General features: G+C 42.4%; 1 protein-coding gene across 2 annotated transcripts in view; it reads right to left on the reverse strand.

Annotated features, from left to right (window-relative positions):
• stxbp6 (syntaxin binding protein 6 (amisyn)) overlaps positions 1-17,776 on the reverse strand; it is a 57,805-nt gene that overhangs the window by 33,225 nt on the left and 6,804 nt on the right. For both annotated transcript variants that reach the window (XM_053434781.1, XM_053434780.1), the window contains exon 2: positions 13,974-14,200. In XM_053434781.1, the coding sequence (XP_053290756.1) occupies positions 13,974-14,127 (154 nt within the window). In that variant the 5' untranslated portion in view covers positions 14,128-14,200. The remainder of the gene's footprint in view (positions 1-13,973; positions 14,201-17,776) is intronic.

Genomic DNA, 17,776 nt, shown 5'->3' on the forward strand with positions numbered 1-17,776 from the left:
CGACTGGTGGAGTTAACTCCAGATGTACTGGCTCAGCAAATCCATGGGCCTCACTTCAAAATCAATACCACCGGCTTTAAAGTGATATAAGAATCATCAGGCTCAGTGAACATATGACCGAGGACTACGGCTCCGAATTCATTACATCTGATGGTATCAACCTGCTCTACCATATTAGAAGCCTGCCTAGAGAAGCTTTTCTTACTTTACTTTTAAATCTTCCTTTCTCCCCCTCTTTGACAGCTGTAGTCTGACAGCAACCTGAACAAAGATAAAGAGCATTTCTGCAGAGTAAAAAAAAAAAAAAAAAAAACTTCCAGAACAATGAAAGCAGTTTCCCCTGCTTAGGAAAATCTAATCTATTAAATAATTTCTTTATGCCTTCAACTTCGCTTTCAATGCCGGCAAGAACAGAACAGACTAAATATATTCTTTTATAACCCATGACCTCATAAAAAGAAGGCTTGTGACATTGTCTAGTCTACAGCTGTGTTATTTCAATGTGTCAGATAAACTCAATATGTATGTACTGTAAATTAAGTGTGGGATCCAATTCTGAATCAGCTGATACCCGATATTAAAGACCTGGATTGGGACCCCTTGATCCCGATTCAATCCAAAATGTAATAGCTTCTTTCTTGGTCCGTCTCACATCCTTCCACCAAGCTTCCTTGTAATCCATACCATAGTTTAATCCTTTTAACTAACAAACAGACGCTATCAATGAAAACATGAACTCCTTGGTGGAGGTAATACGTTTTATTGGGTCCAACACTAAGGTCACATGACTACATGTAACCCCTAAAATAATAAATGACTGATAAATAAATGCATAGATGCAAATGAATGAGCACTTTGACTGAGTCTCTTTATCTATGAGTACATGGGCGGAGCACTTTAAGTTACACGTTTGCTTTTTGCAAAGTATAATTCCTCATGCGCTGTGTGCATTTCTGTCAGACAACTCACGTTTGATCATGTAATATATTTATTACAACAGATTTAGTGTTTGGCGTCTAGGCTCCAACTTAAATCACTCCCCCATATGATTACACAGGAATGACGGGAGTGATGAGCAAATACTTGTAACCCCCCGTTGGAGCCTACAGGTGGATGCTGGGCCTACAGGTGGATGCTGGGGTGGTGGAGGGACTGTAGCAACAGGTAGCCATACTGCAGCAGCAGTGCGAGCAAGAGGGGTTGATGGGAAATGTCTCTCTGGTTAAATAGACCACCTGATAAGGTGGGTGTGTATTATAGATGGTTGTGGAGATTGAGGTATATCACATGATGTATGTCACATGATGTATGTCACGTGATTGGCGCAGCGCAGCTCGAGTTGCCTGCCAGAACTAGCTCGCAGGCGTCGCCATATTTGTTCTCGAACCTCCGGGCCAAACAAATATTTACTGTGTGAGCTGCAGGGCTTTTATTCTGCAGTACACTCTTATCGATTCTTCTCAGTCTGTGCCTCGATCACCACGAGGCAGTTCAATTCCAGCTCCACTCCTTGAGCAATGGAAATGTTATAGCACAGGATTAAAGAAATTATATAAAAAAAAGGATAATGTAATTAGTTCTATTTCTTAGCAGCAGGAACATAAACTCACCAGGTTTCCCGACAGGATACTGTGAAGCAGAGGTGGCAACTTACCCAGACTTTGATAGATTCCATCTTGAGATAATTTTAATTATTAGATAAAAGCCTAAACAGACTAAACTGAACTACTAAACAGTATTAGCTGTGGTTTGGGCCTAAAATGTTAAATATCCGCCTTTGCCACATTTTAATAGAGCAGAACCCTGCACTGTATGACGAAAGGGATGTTAGATCAGGCCAGATTTAAAATGTTCACTTGGCAAAACTTAAATGATAATGTGCCGTGGATAAGCCATGTTCATTTATGTTCCGAAATCCTGAACACAGCCAATATCTCAGCCAGAGGGACAGTGACAGGATCATGAAACACACTCTCTCTCACTAACAACCGTACATTAAAGATATACAGACAAAAGATAATTGGACAACGAGAGACAGAAGGGGGGGGAGGCAGCTGGAGCAGAAAACAAAAGCATGTTTCTCCTTAAAGTTCTCCAACCAGGCAGATGAGTCCCCAAGGTTAATGCAAAGAGATTTTAGTTTTCTTTGTGTGTGTTTGGCTGTGGTGCATCCTCAGAGACAGTATGCTTTCAGCTTTATTAGCCCCAGGATACAGGTTAAGGTTGAGCACATGAGAGACATCTCGATGCCAAAAAGAATAAAGAAAGTTGCTTTGAGAAATCATATTAAAGTGCAGTACATCAAACTTTCTTTTAATGCTTTTGATAAAGTTTAAGAAAAGGAAGGAAACGGCACTGAAGAATTTGCATATGTTAAATTTTGTGTGCAGACGCTGACACTTTTTTTAAAGGACATGCATAAATTGATCAGCTCGGGCAGATATTTTATTTAGGAATTATACACCTTTCTGGCCATCAAAGGAATTGTACATCAATGCACGAGCAGACTGTAAAAGAAAATATGTGTCTCTTAAACTTAACAAAGATAAGACTCGAGAGATATGTGGAGACAGAAGATAGAGGACACTTTCATTGTGGTGCACTGCTCATAAATGTTAACCCCATAAAATTTCAATTTCGAGGCAGAGGAATAAAGTGACTAAGACATTAACTCATGCTGGAAGGATTGGGAAATACAGTACATCATCAAACTGGAATGGCACGAGGGGAGCGGATACTCCGGGAACGTAAATTCAATCAAGCCCCACCAAATTGCAGGCGCAGAGAAATTAGTCCCCTCAACATCCCTGATTTATTTAATCAAGATCCAGGAAAAAAATCAATCTGAATCACAACAAATTTCAAAGGGTTCTTCCCCTGACACATGCATTGCATCATTCCACCAACATTCTTGGAAATCCATCCTGTAGTTTTTGCGTAATCTTGCATAAAAACAAACAAAAGGACAGGGGTGAAAACGTAACCTCCTTGATAGAACTAATCCTACTGCATCATAGTTCCTCAGTTCATACAAAGCCCATTGTGGTGTTGTGAGTCATAAACAAAGCCACTTATTTGTGTTTTCATTCTACATCACACCAAAAACAATTTGAGTCATGTTACATTTAAAAGTTACCATGTGTCTGCGATAGTTTCTAATGATCAGATAGGTCTTTAATAACAAGTAGAGTCACAGAGGGACTCATGAAATGATAGATTTCCACATAGATCTTACATTTCTAGGTGTAATAAAGAACAGAAAAGGCTTATGATTATAATAAATAAAACATTCTCATATACTTGCATATAATCCAGTAATAGGTATTTCAATTATAATCGATGTGCATATCACAGTGAAGCAGAATTTAACACCGACTCTTTTTGTATTTTTCAAAATATGTCGAGAAATAAAAAAAAAACCTATATGCAAAGTTGTAAAATATGACATCTGGCAACCATTTGTCCATATGATTTCATAAAGCTAAATACTTTTTACAGATGGACCAAACTTTTGTCAGCCAAGACGATGATAAATTGTACCGGAGGCATCAGGCCAGGATGATTATGTCGTGTCAATACTCCAGCCAACAGACACTTTGGTAAGTCCCTGTTTGCTGAGGCTTATCCAACAAAGAGCAGGTTGAGCGACAGTCAAAACAACGTGAACTTACATTTAACAACAAAAACACACAAATTCGTAGTGAGCCTGATAGGGTGATAGCCTGATAGCTTTTACTGTCTATCCATACACTGCAGGACTTCACCACTTGTCTGGTTCTTCCACCTCTAACCCATTTCCTCTTTCTCCAGAAGAAACCTTGGACATGTTTAATAGAGTGACGTGGAGAAGCCCGAGACTCCAATGAAGTTCATCCCATCAATCTACTTACTCTATACATGCAAACAAACAATATGTATATTAATGACTTCAACACCCAGAGCATTTCCCAACACCAAGTTCCCTTTTTTAAGTGTTTTCATCGAGGAGGGTTGTAGCTTGTGAGATTAAATGTTCCCTCTGAACCTTGTTCAATAAATGTTTGGCAAATGCAGTCGATTAAGCCTGAAATTGAACCAGCTCACAGATTGTAAGTAAACTAGATATCTCAGAGGTCCTACTCCAACACTAGACTTTTCCGATTTAAGTAAGTAACAAAATAAATGTGGCTAAGCTGAAGATTTTTCAATTGGTTAAACTCTCAAACTCTATTTCATCCGTTCTCTGACGGTTCCCCAAGTTGGCAGAATGCATATGAGAGAAAAACAAGTCCTGTTTGTTAAATTACTGCTTGAAGAAAAACACCACTGCCCAGAGATTACCCAGAAAAACAAACTGTAGAAAGGAGATTAGGTGATCGAGACATATTTATCGGCAGGGAGGCGGCGTCTTGCAAGCGGACTGCAGAGAGCTGTTAGAGAGCAGGCAGTCCACAGCGTTGACTCGGACCTCCTTGTTGTGAGAGCAACATAAAAAAGTTTTCCTCTCCAAGTCAAATGCACTTGTTGGCAGAGGGCCAGGTGCAGTAAAAAAGGATCCAGACAACATCGAGGGCTTGAATTAATGGAGTTGAGTAAAAGTCTCAACCGTGTCCGGGACAAACACAGGAGAACGACATTACATTAAAAAAAAAGAACAAATCGGTCAGTCACGCCCTGATCCCCAAAGGATAAACAAGTGATTTATCTCTGCTTGACCTCGACAGGCTACATCCTACTAATATGTTTTAGTTTAAACACTGTCCCATGGTTTTTTAATACCTTAAAACAGAAACTTTTGATTTCGCACCTAATTGGATCTTATCAGTCATGATCCAAGCAACACTTTTCTGGGGCCTACTGTCAGTAACAGCTCCATATTGTTGTCAGATCAAGTAAATAAATACCGGGGCGGACTTCTCAGCCGATCTGCTTCATGTTGACTACAGGACATTCATGACCAGTGTGTGTGACTGGTCCTGAATGTGTGACATTTTCAGCTGCACTTTCAACCAACAGTAGGAGGCAACTTTTTCCACTTCTCTGTCAACACCTCGATCTAAGGGACAGCTGTTATTACGCTGAAATTCCTGTGCTGGGACTCGATGGGAGAGACTAAGATAGCGTCTTTATAAAATGCCTGATTAAAATGCACTGGCAGAACATTTTGTAATAATCATCAATGAGAGAGAACATCTGCTGATATAAAGTTGATTCCAGACAGGTCATAAAAGCATTTGTCTTCAAATGAACCACTTGGATATTTTTTAACACAGACAAATGAAATGTGTTGGAAGATGAGCTGGATTGAGTAATTACAGTTGATTATTAAATGCTCAGTCGTGAAGGCTTTGTTTGACAAAAACGGAGCATCAGCTAATTTTATGGATCACTGACTTTGAGAAGCCGGGGTCTTTGCTCTGTCATTTTTAGCTCCATCTTGTCTTCTCTCCTCTCCTTCTCTTTTTCTCTTCATTTCACACAGATGAGAGGAAGGATCCGGGTTACGAACTTTGTTTACACAGAAGAAACGCTGAGAACACATGAAGATGACTTTTTTCTCCAGGTACACAGGGGATTGTTTAAGTGAGCTCTATCAGTGAGCTAATGCATATGGTCAGAGTACACAGGATCAAAACCATGTGTGGTGTGGTCCTCTTCTTTGAATAATTATGTCCTCAGTGATTCTTATGTGGCCACATCACCTCGCGGCCCGGCGCCACTCCCTGCTGTTCTGTGCCATCAGCGCGTCCATGACAGTCGGCGTAAACAGGGTTGACCCCAGCAAGGAGGCCAGGGACAGAACCTCTCCACACAAACAACTGGGAGCAGCCATGAAGTCTTCTAAGATTGAGAACCGTACCTTATTCTGTTGTGGTAACGACCGGCTGAGACTGTGTGTGGATGCCGAAGTGAGAATCCACTCTTTATGCATCAACTGTGACGAAGACAGTGAGAAGTCTTTCTTCACATTCTTTATGAATTTAACTGTCTCTTAACATTTCTTTCGAAAGTAATGATTGGTACGTACTAGAGTGTGGATACCCGACCTTTCTCTTCAGGTCCCAACAGGTCGGGGCGGGTTTGGACAAAAAACTGTATATTCAGATTCAGGTCAGTCACATTCACTTGATTTTCTACTTTGCACATGTCTGTAATCAGGGGAAACCATAACTGTGTGTCAGGGACAGGTTAACAAACTCAGTGCAGCTTACGTTATCGGCATCAGGACACAAATGACAGAATGCCTGTCGGGCACTGAGAGTTTTCCCTCAGGCTTGGACAGTCTCGGAAAAAATGTGGTCTGAGCTGCACTTGAGTACAATTAACAACCAGACCACTGGATTTCCCTATAAACATCCTAACTGTAGGGATGTATACGCTTGAGAAATCCTTCTCTACACCACAACAACTATAAACTACTGTAAACAAACTGAAACGATCGGCTCCAAATCACAGCCAACCACAAGTTATTCCCTGATGTCAAATACATTCTCTAGGCAGGCCAGGCACAGGAAAAGACAAGCCCCAGTCCCATCATTTCCATCTCTTCTAACTCTACAGCGTTTCCAGTGTAAGCATGAACCCTGCTGAGTCCTAAAGAAGGTGTGGGACCAACGGCAGCCGAGGAGTGAATGAAAAGTTACAGGGAGCTGAGCAGAGTGTTCCAGACTAACAACTGTGCACTGCCTCCACAACCCCAATTAACATATCTCTGCTGCAGAAAAGCCCCCCACAGATACTGCTGGGGAAAAAGAGACACAAACACATATACACACACAGGACAAAAGCGGTTGCAGCTAAACAGCACACATGGCTGATTTGTGGAGGGAGTCATGAAGAGAAGAGGTGTTCTGTGAACCAAAGGGCTGTTTGTTTTGACAGAGGGCGAGCAGACTGAGCTGGACAGTCAAGTACAGAGGAGGAGCTGATGATAGACAGTTTGGCTTGGGGAGAGGAATGCGCTGCGATGGGATCTGTCAGAACCACTGGGGCATGCACTGATTTCCCACCATACACTGTGGACTGGATGAAACACACTGGCCGACTCCGAAGAGGTTTCTACCTCAGTCCACCTGCAGAGCACTTCAGCCTTTCTTCTCTCCGACTCCACCTGCTGTGAGCGTGTGAGCGTGTGTGTGTGGATGTGTGTGCGTGCGTGTGTGTGAGTGTGTGTGTGTGATGGCGCTGGGTGAGTGAGCGTGTGAAAGACACATCTGAGACCGTGGATCCTTATTATGCAACTGCCAGCCGCCGCTTCTTTTATTCCATTGGTCCATTTCCACAAACGTTTTTTATTTTAAATTAAAAAAATGATTGGATCAACTGAATCAGTGACGAATAAAACATCTGACTAAAGAAGTAGGCCGATGGCTAACGTGTTACTAACCGTGTTCAAAAGTTTATGAATCACATACGACCCCACGAATATAAACCAATAATAAAAAGGTCTGTCTGCTATCAGGACTCGTGTAACAGCCACAGGACGAGACAAACAAACTACCATAAAAGGATGAGTGCACTGATTCCATAATTGTAGATTTGAGTGCTACCCAACAATGACAGGAACCAGACATCTGCAGCCATTCAGGCGTCAAGGTCAGGCCTGCTGGACTAATCCCAAAATGTCAAATGTTTTTTGTGAACTATGTTTCTCAAGAATGTTATTTAATGCCATCCTCTATCGAACATCAAAAAGATAACTTGGTGTGATTCAAGGGCTCTGTTTTCTTTTTCATCTACATTTGAATTTCAGCTATTAGTTTACTTTATATTGCAAATTTAAACATTGAGAAAACGTTGTCCAAAATCACCTTTTTCTTCAGTTTTGCATCAGCCACATGTTAGAACCCAGACACTAACCTGCTCTATTCTCACATGGGTTCACGTGGAGATTCTCGGGGGTCTTTACTAGGGGGCTTGTAGAAAAAACTCAACATTTGCATTCTCATACACAGGTTCTCCTCTAATTTCGGGAAATGTTCCAGAGTTCAATGTGTTTCTGCTTTAGAGCGTGGTCTGAACTCGTCCTAGACCGTGATAAAACTAAACAAGCCCGAATCCAACCTGACAAGCACTGAGTTTGTTGTGTCTATTCCTGACCCGGGCCCGATGTTTTCCCCAATTACAGGCACGTGCCCAGCAAAAGTATATATCTCAGCGAAAGTGACCAAACCTGACCTGAACCCGAATATAATTTCACATTTTCTGTTCGAACCCCGGCCTGAGTCAAGTATCACTCTCTAGTATACCCAAGAGGCCTTTTGGCTTGCTATATACCCAAACTTTCAAAAGATTGTCATTTCACCACTTTTATCTTTTCACTTTGCTATTTTCCATCACTTCTCTACCCTTTATCTTCCATCTCAGCCAACTCTCTGAGGCTCAAAATCTGAATCCATTCCCAAGGCTCTCAAGAACTCCCATCGTGACCAAGAGCGAGTTTGAGGCCGAGGGGAGGTAGACATGATAAGCGGGGGCAAGAGTGAAGACAGTTCATGTGTTGGAGGAGAGTAGTCTGAGCGGCCGCAAGAACCCAATTAGTGGAGATAAAGGCTTCCCTAGCACACCGACACAAAGAGATTTGGTATGGATGGTATGCACATACGCACGCACCTCACCAGGAGATGTGGTATTAGTGTTGTGCAGATGTATCTCCTGTGTGAGTGGGCTTCATGTCTTTGCTCTCAGTAAATACTGGGAGGCCGGCGTCAGTCACTGCAGCTACACTGGCCCTGTGAGAAACCCACAGAAGGCAACATTCTTCTCAGCAGAACGCCGACCACCCACACACCCCCGCTTGGCTAAACCTCGTTAACAAACATTTGTCCAGACTCCCTGATATGGTTCTTAAAAAGTTCCATCTCGGTTCGATGCAGCAAACCAGTTAAACCAATTTAAAAAAATCTGTAAAATCCACCAACCCAACACAGAGCTGAACTTCTTTATAATGGAGAAACGGTGCGTGGGTAGAAAGGATAGAGTAGAGAAGCCAAAGCCATTTTTCCACATTTGGGGGGAAAAGATGTTTCAACTAATAAACAAAAGCAACAGATGTAAAACATTTCATATAAATAGCTGGGTTATATTTTTGTAATAGATTTTAATCGAAAAACCTCTCTACATTAAACTACCTGAGCTGTCTGTGTTTACAGGTCCCAGATCGTAATAAATCTGAATGCATGGTCCATTATTTGTGTTCTTATCTGGACTTGTTAGATTGAACAAACTTTGGGAAACACAACTACAAGCTGAGATGTATGTATGCGAATGCATCAAGTTAGACTGGGACTGAGTAAACACGCCCTGACTTTACAATCGGTCTAAGCAGCTTAATATACCAGTGAGCTGCACGGCGTGCTCACCCATCCATCTCACCAGTGAATCAATAGCTGCGAGGACACCGATGACAAATGGAGAGAAGTGGAAACCGGGGCCCTAAGTGTGGAATTCCTGTTGTTAAAGCCTTGGAGAAAAGCAATGATGCTGGGCTGTGTTACTGAGTGTAACGTATACAACTGCTATATTTTAAAGATATTCAAATCAAATAATCCTTGTGTATCATGTGATTAAGTGCATCTATTCTTGCTTGAGGGATTCATCAACCAATTTCATATATAAATCAGTATCTGCTTTTACATTTGCCAATGTGTTACCAAAAAAATCCATATGGGTCGGACTGTAGTTTAAATATCAACAAACAACAAAACACAATATAAATGCCAACGAAGATACCAACCTCTGCATAGCACATGTGCAACACACAGCCTACACATTAAATCAAACATGTAAACCCACCCACAAAATAACATGCCTGCATAAACACACGGTGCATGAATACACCCATGACCGTGCTTCCCACAGGGAAATTCACGTATTAACATATTGCACTGGTGTAGCCGAACACACAGAGAATGTGTTGGTGACAGAAACTGGGAGTAGGATGGTGATTCATGCGGCTTGTGCAAGGTTACATTGTGTAAAAGGATGGCATGTTTTAGAAATCAGCAGTTCGCTCCTCATTTCCTTCCTTAAACCCGCGAAAGCTGCCAACCTGTACAAGTAAGTCACGCAGATGTAAACAACAAGGACAAAAGAAGAATCCTGTGATGAGCAATGGAAGGAAGGAAATATGTTTTCCTCTCAAATCAGTAAAAATGAAATGAACACCGTGTGGGCTACTGGGCTCTTCGAGTGAACCTTCAGTGTCTTATCGTGCTCAACGGGCCTCACATCTCTCCTGCCAAACATTCTGTGGGCGGTCCAGTGTTTCAAATCCGAGGTCCAGCCACGCAGGCACCGCGTGAAGCCCGGCGATCAAAGAGAGAGCTCACCACCCAACGCGGCCCGTGTTGATCTTCCAGCCCACTTCGCTGTCATCAGGACCCCTGGTGTTGTTGTGAGAGCGTTAACATACGGTTCTCCTGGGGGTCACGCAGAGCTCAGATCTCACTGTTTGATAATGAATATTATATTTGATATGCAGAATTCATTTGCATTTAATGGGAGGCTAGAAAAAGAGGAAGGATATACAGCAACAGCGATGATCAGCAGAGGAATGGGGAGAAACAGTTTAGCCTGGCTCTAAATGTTTGTCACATGCATTGAATAAAGCTGTGAATGGTCTGTGTTCAAACCACAGCAGATTTCATTAGGAGGCAGAAGAAGATCCAGCAAACTGTGGGAGCTAACTGCAGAGCCAAGCAGACAAAATGTTCCAGGTTGTTTAAACCACACCACACAGTTTATAAACAATAACTTACACATGCAACCAAAACATCCAAAAGCCTTTTTAAAAGAGTAAAATAAAGCTCATGTTCAGGTTCATAAGTTTAATTTGAGTTATTACTTGAAAAGCCTCTGTCTGAAACAACGTGACATCCCTATTACCCGGACATATCAGATGGACTACTTCGAGAGTGAAGCTCACTTTACTGAGGACTTTGGATTTTTCAACCTGGCAGATCTTTTACAATACACAAAAACCAACACTGATCAAGCAGAATATGTCTCCTTTAATATCACCTCATTGATTTAGGCCCCATGAACAGGAAACCTAGTTTAAAGAAAATCAGTTTCTTGCTCCAGGTTGTGTTGCCTCTCAAGAACAGCACTGTTCTGCTGTGGTGACCCACAACCGTTTTCCAAGATTTCACCCTGAAGCCAAACAAGCCTTTGCTCAATGAGCTGAACCGGTCTGGTTTGCCTGGAGCCACGTATAATTCATAATTCTGGAAAAGGAATCCCTGCTCTCCAAGTGGCAGCCGTCCCGGCCTTTCTGTCCCACTAGCAGATGTGGCAACCAGTAAAAATAGATCATTCAAACACTCACACACTCACTCACCCGCATGGAAAAGAAAGCTCAAACTGGGTATTGTGGTTACAAGGTCAATTGCATTAAATTCATATTAAATGCCTGTAAGAGCTGTGATTAATTCCAAACAAAGAAGAAGCTTCACAGCAGTTGTAACTTTAAAACTTCAAGTTAGAGTGTTTGTGCAGTACAAGATATTTTCCATTTGCATGGAAAATATCTTGTTTGTCTTCTGACAGTGTTAGGCCATATGCTGCTGGTCTGAGAGCAGCAGTGACGGCCTGGTGTTTCATCTTAGCCGAGCATCTTGAGCGTTGAGGAGCCCGTGGGCTGACGCTGCAGCTCTGCTCCTCCGATTGAAACCAAGAAATGCCACAGATTACATAACCCTGCCACTGTACGGCCCTCAGGCCTCTACTATCTGCTACTGTAGCCATGAGAGTGCCAGTGACCCCCCCCCCCCCTTCCCCCACCACTCGAGCATACACAGAGCTTTCACATATTTACACAAGTACACGTGTATACACACACACACACACACACACACACACACACACACACACACACACACACACACAACCATTAAAGGCACACACACCATCCTTGTTTTCTCCAGTTTGTAGGGAGGCGGGCACAGGCTGGTTACACACTGACGGTTTTGACTATAAAGTACACACAAACACACCCACACACACAAATAAATGCCACATGACCAAGTGAATTACATGACAGTGCTTGCCTTCACTACTGTTCTTCCACGTGATACAAAAAACGCAGCTTAGTCAGGAGACTGTTAATGAACAGCAGACGGCAGGAACCTTTTTAACAGGCCAACGAAAGCAAGAGACTAACTGGGAGGAATGGGGGTGATGGTAGTAGACTCTACAAATCTTTATCCTTCTCTGGAAAAAGATGAAAGATGATGTCTTGCTCATAAGAACAGAAGATGCCTATTTCTTTGGTTTATCTAAAAAGTAAGAGACAACAAAACTCAGAATGCGACAGCTCACAGTCACACAGTTCAACGTTAGATCTCGTCATCCATAAAGCCGGTTTGGATTCACTGACTGAATCCGACTTATCCTGCTCCAGTCAGTTGATGCAATGATCCAGGATATAAATCCTCCACTGATAGTAACTTTGAAGCAGTTTAAATTGCCTCCACCTCAACGCGTCACCTGGGATTTAAGGCTGACCCTGCCTCAGTCTGTCAGACTCTAACACACAAACGCAGACACACACACACATAAACACACACAAGAAGAAACTGCCTGGTAGCGTTGCAGCCTTGTTGTGTAAGAGAATGAAGAGCCCCAAAGAAACGATCAGAGGTGAAATATGCAAATTACTTAACACAGAGGGATTTGTTCTAGAAAAATAAATGATCTTCCTAAATTATTTCTATTTTTGCTTAATAACGTATTTCCCTCTGTGTTGGATATGTCTTGTAACAGTGTCATAAACACGGGTCCTCTATGCTCACACACTGATGCTATACAATGGAACTGCGGTAGAGAGGTCTGTTGATTCGCCTGCTCGACCAATCACAAGTTAGTCTCGGCTGTCAATCGTGACTTTTCACCTTGTTCAAGTGATTGGAAAAACCACAACTCCTGGGAAAAACTGCACTTGAACATACATCCGTGTGATAAGAACACCTAAAATGTACTTTGACAGAAACCAATCGTTTGAGGTACTTTTGCTGAGCAGTCATGTCGTACATCTTTATACACTATGGATGTATATATACACATCTATAGGTGGGACCCTGAGAAAAGAAAAGGTTGGTTCCCATGTTTTCACACCTGCATTGGGATTCAAACCAGCAGTTTTCCACTCAAGTCTCATCTGTGATCGAGTTACATCATTTCGGGTATTCTGTTGTAATCAGATAATGTATGTGTATGTAAACAGGGCACAGAGGTGAAGGCTGCTGCAACATGGAATAATCAAATAATACTCATGTTCACCTCAGAGAAGAGATGACTCATCATAAACCATTCAGCGTCCGCTCCAATAAACATGAGGTTAATCTGTGACTTGCGCTTGTTTTTCATGTGCTCTCACCTGAGAGAGCAAACATAGCAGATCTGGGTTCAGCAGCTACTGGAGGGTAACCTTCAATTTGAATCCTAAGCAGAGAAAGCTCAACTGGGCTTCGTGTTAAACTGATTTAAATTTTGCCGATTCACCACAACTTTGAATGTTTGTTATGTGATCAGATAACGCAGAAGCAGATCTTAAAATGGCGAGATAAAGAGGTGTCATCGATCTTTTGTAAACAGTTCTGCTGGCACTGAAATTAATAGCCTCTTGTTATTCTCATGAATAACATGCGTGGCTGATTTAATTAACAAGCAATATCTCAGCTAATGCTCAAACAGGAGGTGAAAACAAATCATTTAAAGCTCAATTTCTGCTGAAACCATTATTCAATTTCAGCGTAAATCGAATCTGTTTGAGAGCGATTGACGTGAAGGTCGGCAGGAAATCGATTTAGAGCGTTGTTCTATTGGCATTGGAAACGTAAACATGCTCATCAGTGTGAACGTTAGCAGCAGAATCAAGGGAGACGTGTGTAAATGTAGCTTTGGGTTACAACAGAACGACAAACACGGAGGAAAACAATTTAAAGGAGAGTAGAAGAGAGGAAGAGGAGGAGGAGATTCATTTGTTCTCTGACCTGAGAGGCAGATGAAGGTCATGTAGTCTCCCTGACCGCCGGTGGCCAGGAAGGGGATCTTCTTCTTGGTCCTGCGCTTCACCTGCACAGCAACGAGCATCTTCTCGTCGTGAGGTAGGAACACCTCCTTGTTGATGGCCGACTTGGCGCTCATCTCTCGAGTGGGCGTGAGGAGTGGACCAGGTGGCGAGAAGGTCAAGCTGGGGGGGAACGAGAGCCGATCTTCACTGAGGAGAAGACGAGAGGAGAGAAAAACAGCAAATTAAACCAGGCAGAAACAGCTTTTTTCTCCCTTTCCCACAATCAAGAGAACATGCCGTCTCACTTGACTCTATGTTATCTGCTCAACCAGCTATTTGGCCTTGTTCTAAGATATACAAGCTTCATCCAAAGAAATAGTCCCTGTTAAAACTGTCGACGGGTTGTTCGGCGGATTATCTAAAACCACAAGGACACACCGATACTGAAGAGAGACAGTGTGAGCTGCACGGAGGAAATCTTCACCTACACTGAACTGGGATGTAACCACACCTATCTGCATGGCCAGAAAGCCTTAGATCAGTGGTTACCACAGAGCACAGGACAAAACCACATTCAAAGAACATCACAAAAGACATCACACATCCCGAACACCATCTACTTAAGCCTCTCAGATCTATCCTCATACACACAAACAGCTTCTTTCCCAAAGCTGCGGGAGACTTAATTTTACATTTTTAATTTACATTTTCATAATTTAATATTTTTACATGTTTCTTTAGTAAATATTTGTTAGAGACACTGAGGATGACACTGTTCATGATTTTGTTTGGCTTGCAAAGTGACAATAACTTTCTTTGAATCTTCTGCCTGGGACCTATAAAGCCATGGAACACTTACGACCCCCCCCGTCACAGGCCTAAAGATAAGACTATAGTGTATTTTTCAAATAACTTCTGGTTTCTCACTTCCGTTATCATTTCATTTCATTTTTGAACCACAGTGCAAGAGGGAAGTGTGTGTGTTTTTATTTAATACGCGTCAATTCTCAAGGTAAGATAATAAAGACATTGGATATACAATGACATTGAATGATCAGGAGAATTCCTTGCGTTGGTGCACTCTCTATTGCTCGCAGTGTATTGCACATTAAAGTAATGACAGAGGGAGTGAAGGGTCCCAAATGGAGAAATGGCTGCATCTCTCTGTGTTACAGCCAGTCTCCATGCTCCATCTCTCTGAATGCTTTGCCAATGTTCTTCTTGGAAGCACTGCCACTCGGAGAAATGAAACGACTTCAGCAGAAACTGTTGAAGAGTACTGGTAAGTCTTACGGATACGGAGCATCAATCACGTGCTCTACCCTTACAGCCGAAGCCTACTGGTGAATTTATATTTCTCGGTGACCGCGAACGTGCTTCGAGAGACGCAGCAGAACATCTGTCTGCGTCACGGAGAACTGGGATTGTGCTAAAGTGCAGGATTCAGTCGTAAAAGAAATTGGGTAATTAGATTCCAAACTCTCTCACGAGGACGGGGGAGCTTAATCATCTCCGCAGCCAAACATATTCGCTCGGGACGCACAAGCACTCGCAACCACACACCACAAAGGGCCGCCCAGATGATCCCGTCGGTCTGTCAGTCTCAGACACGGGGCCAGACTGCAAAACAAGGCCTTCGTCAGACGGGGCTTCATAATAAAAAACACAAAAACACACAAATCAAGTGCTCAGCCAGTACACAGGGTCAAAGTTTCAGTTGTTATTGTCAAAACGAGCAAAACCTGCAACTTCTCCACACCCAAACTAAATGGCTGAGAGGCTGCCATTGTTGACTGGTGCTCCTTGTTAGAGGCTGATTACGTGGAGGCCGAGAGAACGCTTCCACAGCAGGGAACATGAAACCTCTGAAGACACTCGCACTGCTACAATAGAAGGCAATCTATTAAACAGCCCTGCAGTCAGACATACTTCCATGAGGCAATTATTGTTCACTTCTGGTGAGTGTATGAGCTCTATGGTAATTTTTAAAGACAGCATTTAGTGGTGGTTTCACACTGAATCGCATTACAGGAACAACGTGAGCTGAATCGTTAATGCTCCGACACAGTCACCTGCAGAAATTGAACATTAAGAAAGAAACCGTATTGCCTGTAAAAGCTGAAAATTACAACCTACAGTTGCATTTTATAGGAACATTTATTAACCTAATAATAAGTGCTAATTTTAACCCAGGTTTATTTTTTTTCCCCTCACTGAACAATGCATAGCAAACCTGAAAGGGCCTTAAAAAAGGTCTAGTGTGTAGAAGTTAGATTTTCATTTGGATTAGTGTATAATGGTCTGCACATAAAACATAAAATGAGTGAATCTTTCATATTCAAACACAATCCACCACTTTGCACGGCCATGTTGCTGAAGTAGATCAGAACAAACTGGCTGCAGAGATGGACGTCTATGGTTTTATGTTATTTGAAGGACACCACAGGTCTTTCTACATACTTGTTTATTATTGTGTTACCATGACAAACTCCGGGGAAACGCACAACAAACTAAAGAGCCACAACAAAACTATGTGGCTCGTTGGACTTGTTGGACTTAAATTTGAATTATAATAATGTAAAAATATGTAGGTACTCACAATGAGCTCATATGACAAGGATTATCAGTAATTATAAAACGTCCACATCTACAATGTTTGTTTTTCTGCACTTGTTTCTGTATAAGACCGACGTTTACCTCCTTCTTGAATCTGCTCCTTTTCTAACACTCTCCCTTCCTCTCTGCTCTTTCAGCAATGCAATGCTCCACAGTAAACAAGACTCCGGGCCAAAAGCTGGTGGATTGGAGAGTAATTAGAAGGGCTAATAAATATGTCTGTTTGGAATTCAAGTGATGTCCAACATCTCAACACGGAGCTAGAAAAATAGACCCTAATTTTCCTGACATTATTGATTTCAAACAGAAAAAAAAATGTTTTGCACTCAAAAGGGATGACAGCTCATTCATGCGCATTTTAAAGGAGTCTCACGCAAAGTAATAACTGTGCAAACCTCAGCTTTTTGATTGCATGTCATACTGTGCCGGATCAACAAGCACAAACAGAACAGCACTAAAAAGAACTTGCATCGTGTCCTCTGAATATATAACAAGCTTTTTCAATATTCAGAGGTTGGTTCAGAATGTATTCAGCATTTACATGTTCACCGAGGGAAGGTAGTTTAAAAGAAGTTCTGTGTATCTGCGCTTTCAGACCTTCAACCCATTTTAAAACCAACAGGAGCAACAAGGATTTTCCCTGTTCAAGAGTAAGAGAAGGCTTTCACCATCATATTATGCAATAACCAACCTACACATACATACATAATAATCATCTGTATTCATACTCATTTACATGAGCACAGTAACAGTGAACTACAACTCCTCCCCTGGCAATCCATCCTTTAATATCTCTTTTCCCTTCTCCCTCATCCGGGATCGCGACACTGAAGAAAACGGAACGAGAAAATCTAGATTAAATGCAGAGAAGTCACAGGTCTTGTTTCTCTCGGCGGAGTTCCTCTCTTTGGAAGCCCCTGATCCATCTCCCCCTCTTCTCCACCATTCGCCAGCTGAGACGGAAGGCCGCCCACATCTCCCTGGAAGCTGTCACCAGGCATATCCCCCCCTCAAGTGGCCCACCGAAGCATGATGGGAAAGAGGGTTAAGGAGAATGGGGGGGATGCGAGGAGAAAACAAGGAGGAGGAGGAAGAGGAGGAGGAAACACAGGAGCCTGCAGGCACTGAAATGCAGCCAGCTTCAATGCATAGCTTAGGGTTTGACTT

The sequence above is a fragment of the Pleuronectes platessa genome, chromosome 11 (assembly GCF_947347685.1).
Source record: "Pleuronectes platessa chromosome 11, fPlePla1.1, whole genome shotgun sequence".
NCBI lineage: Eukaryota > Metazoa > Chordata > Actinopteri > Pleuronectiformes > Pleuronectidae > Pleuronectes > Pleuronectes platessa.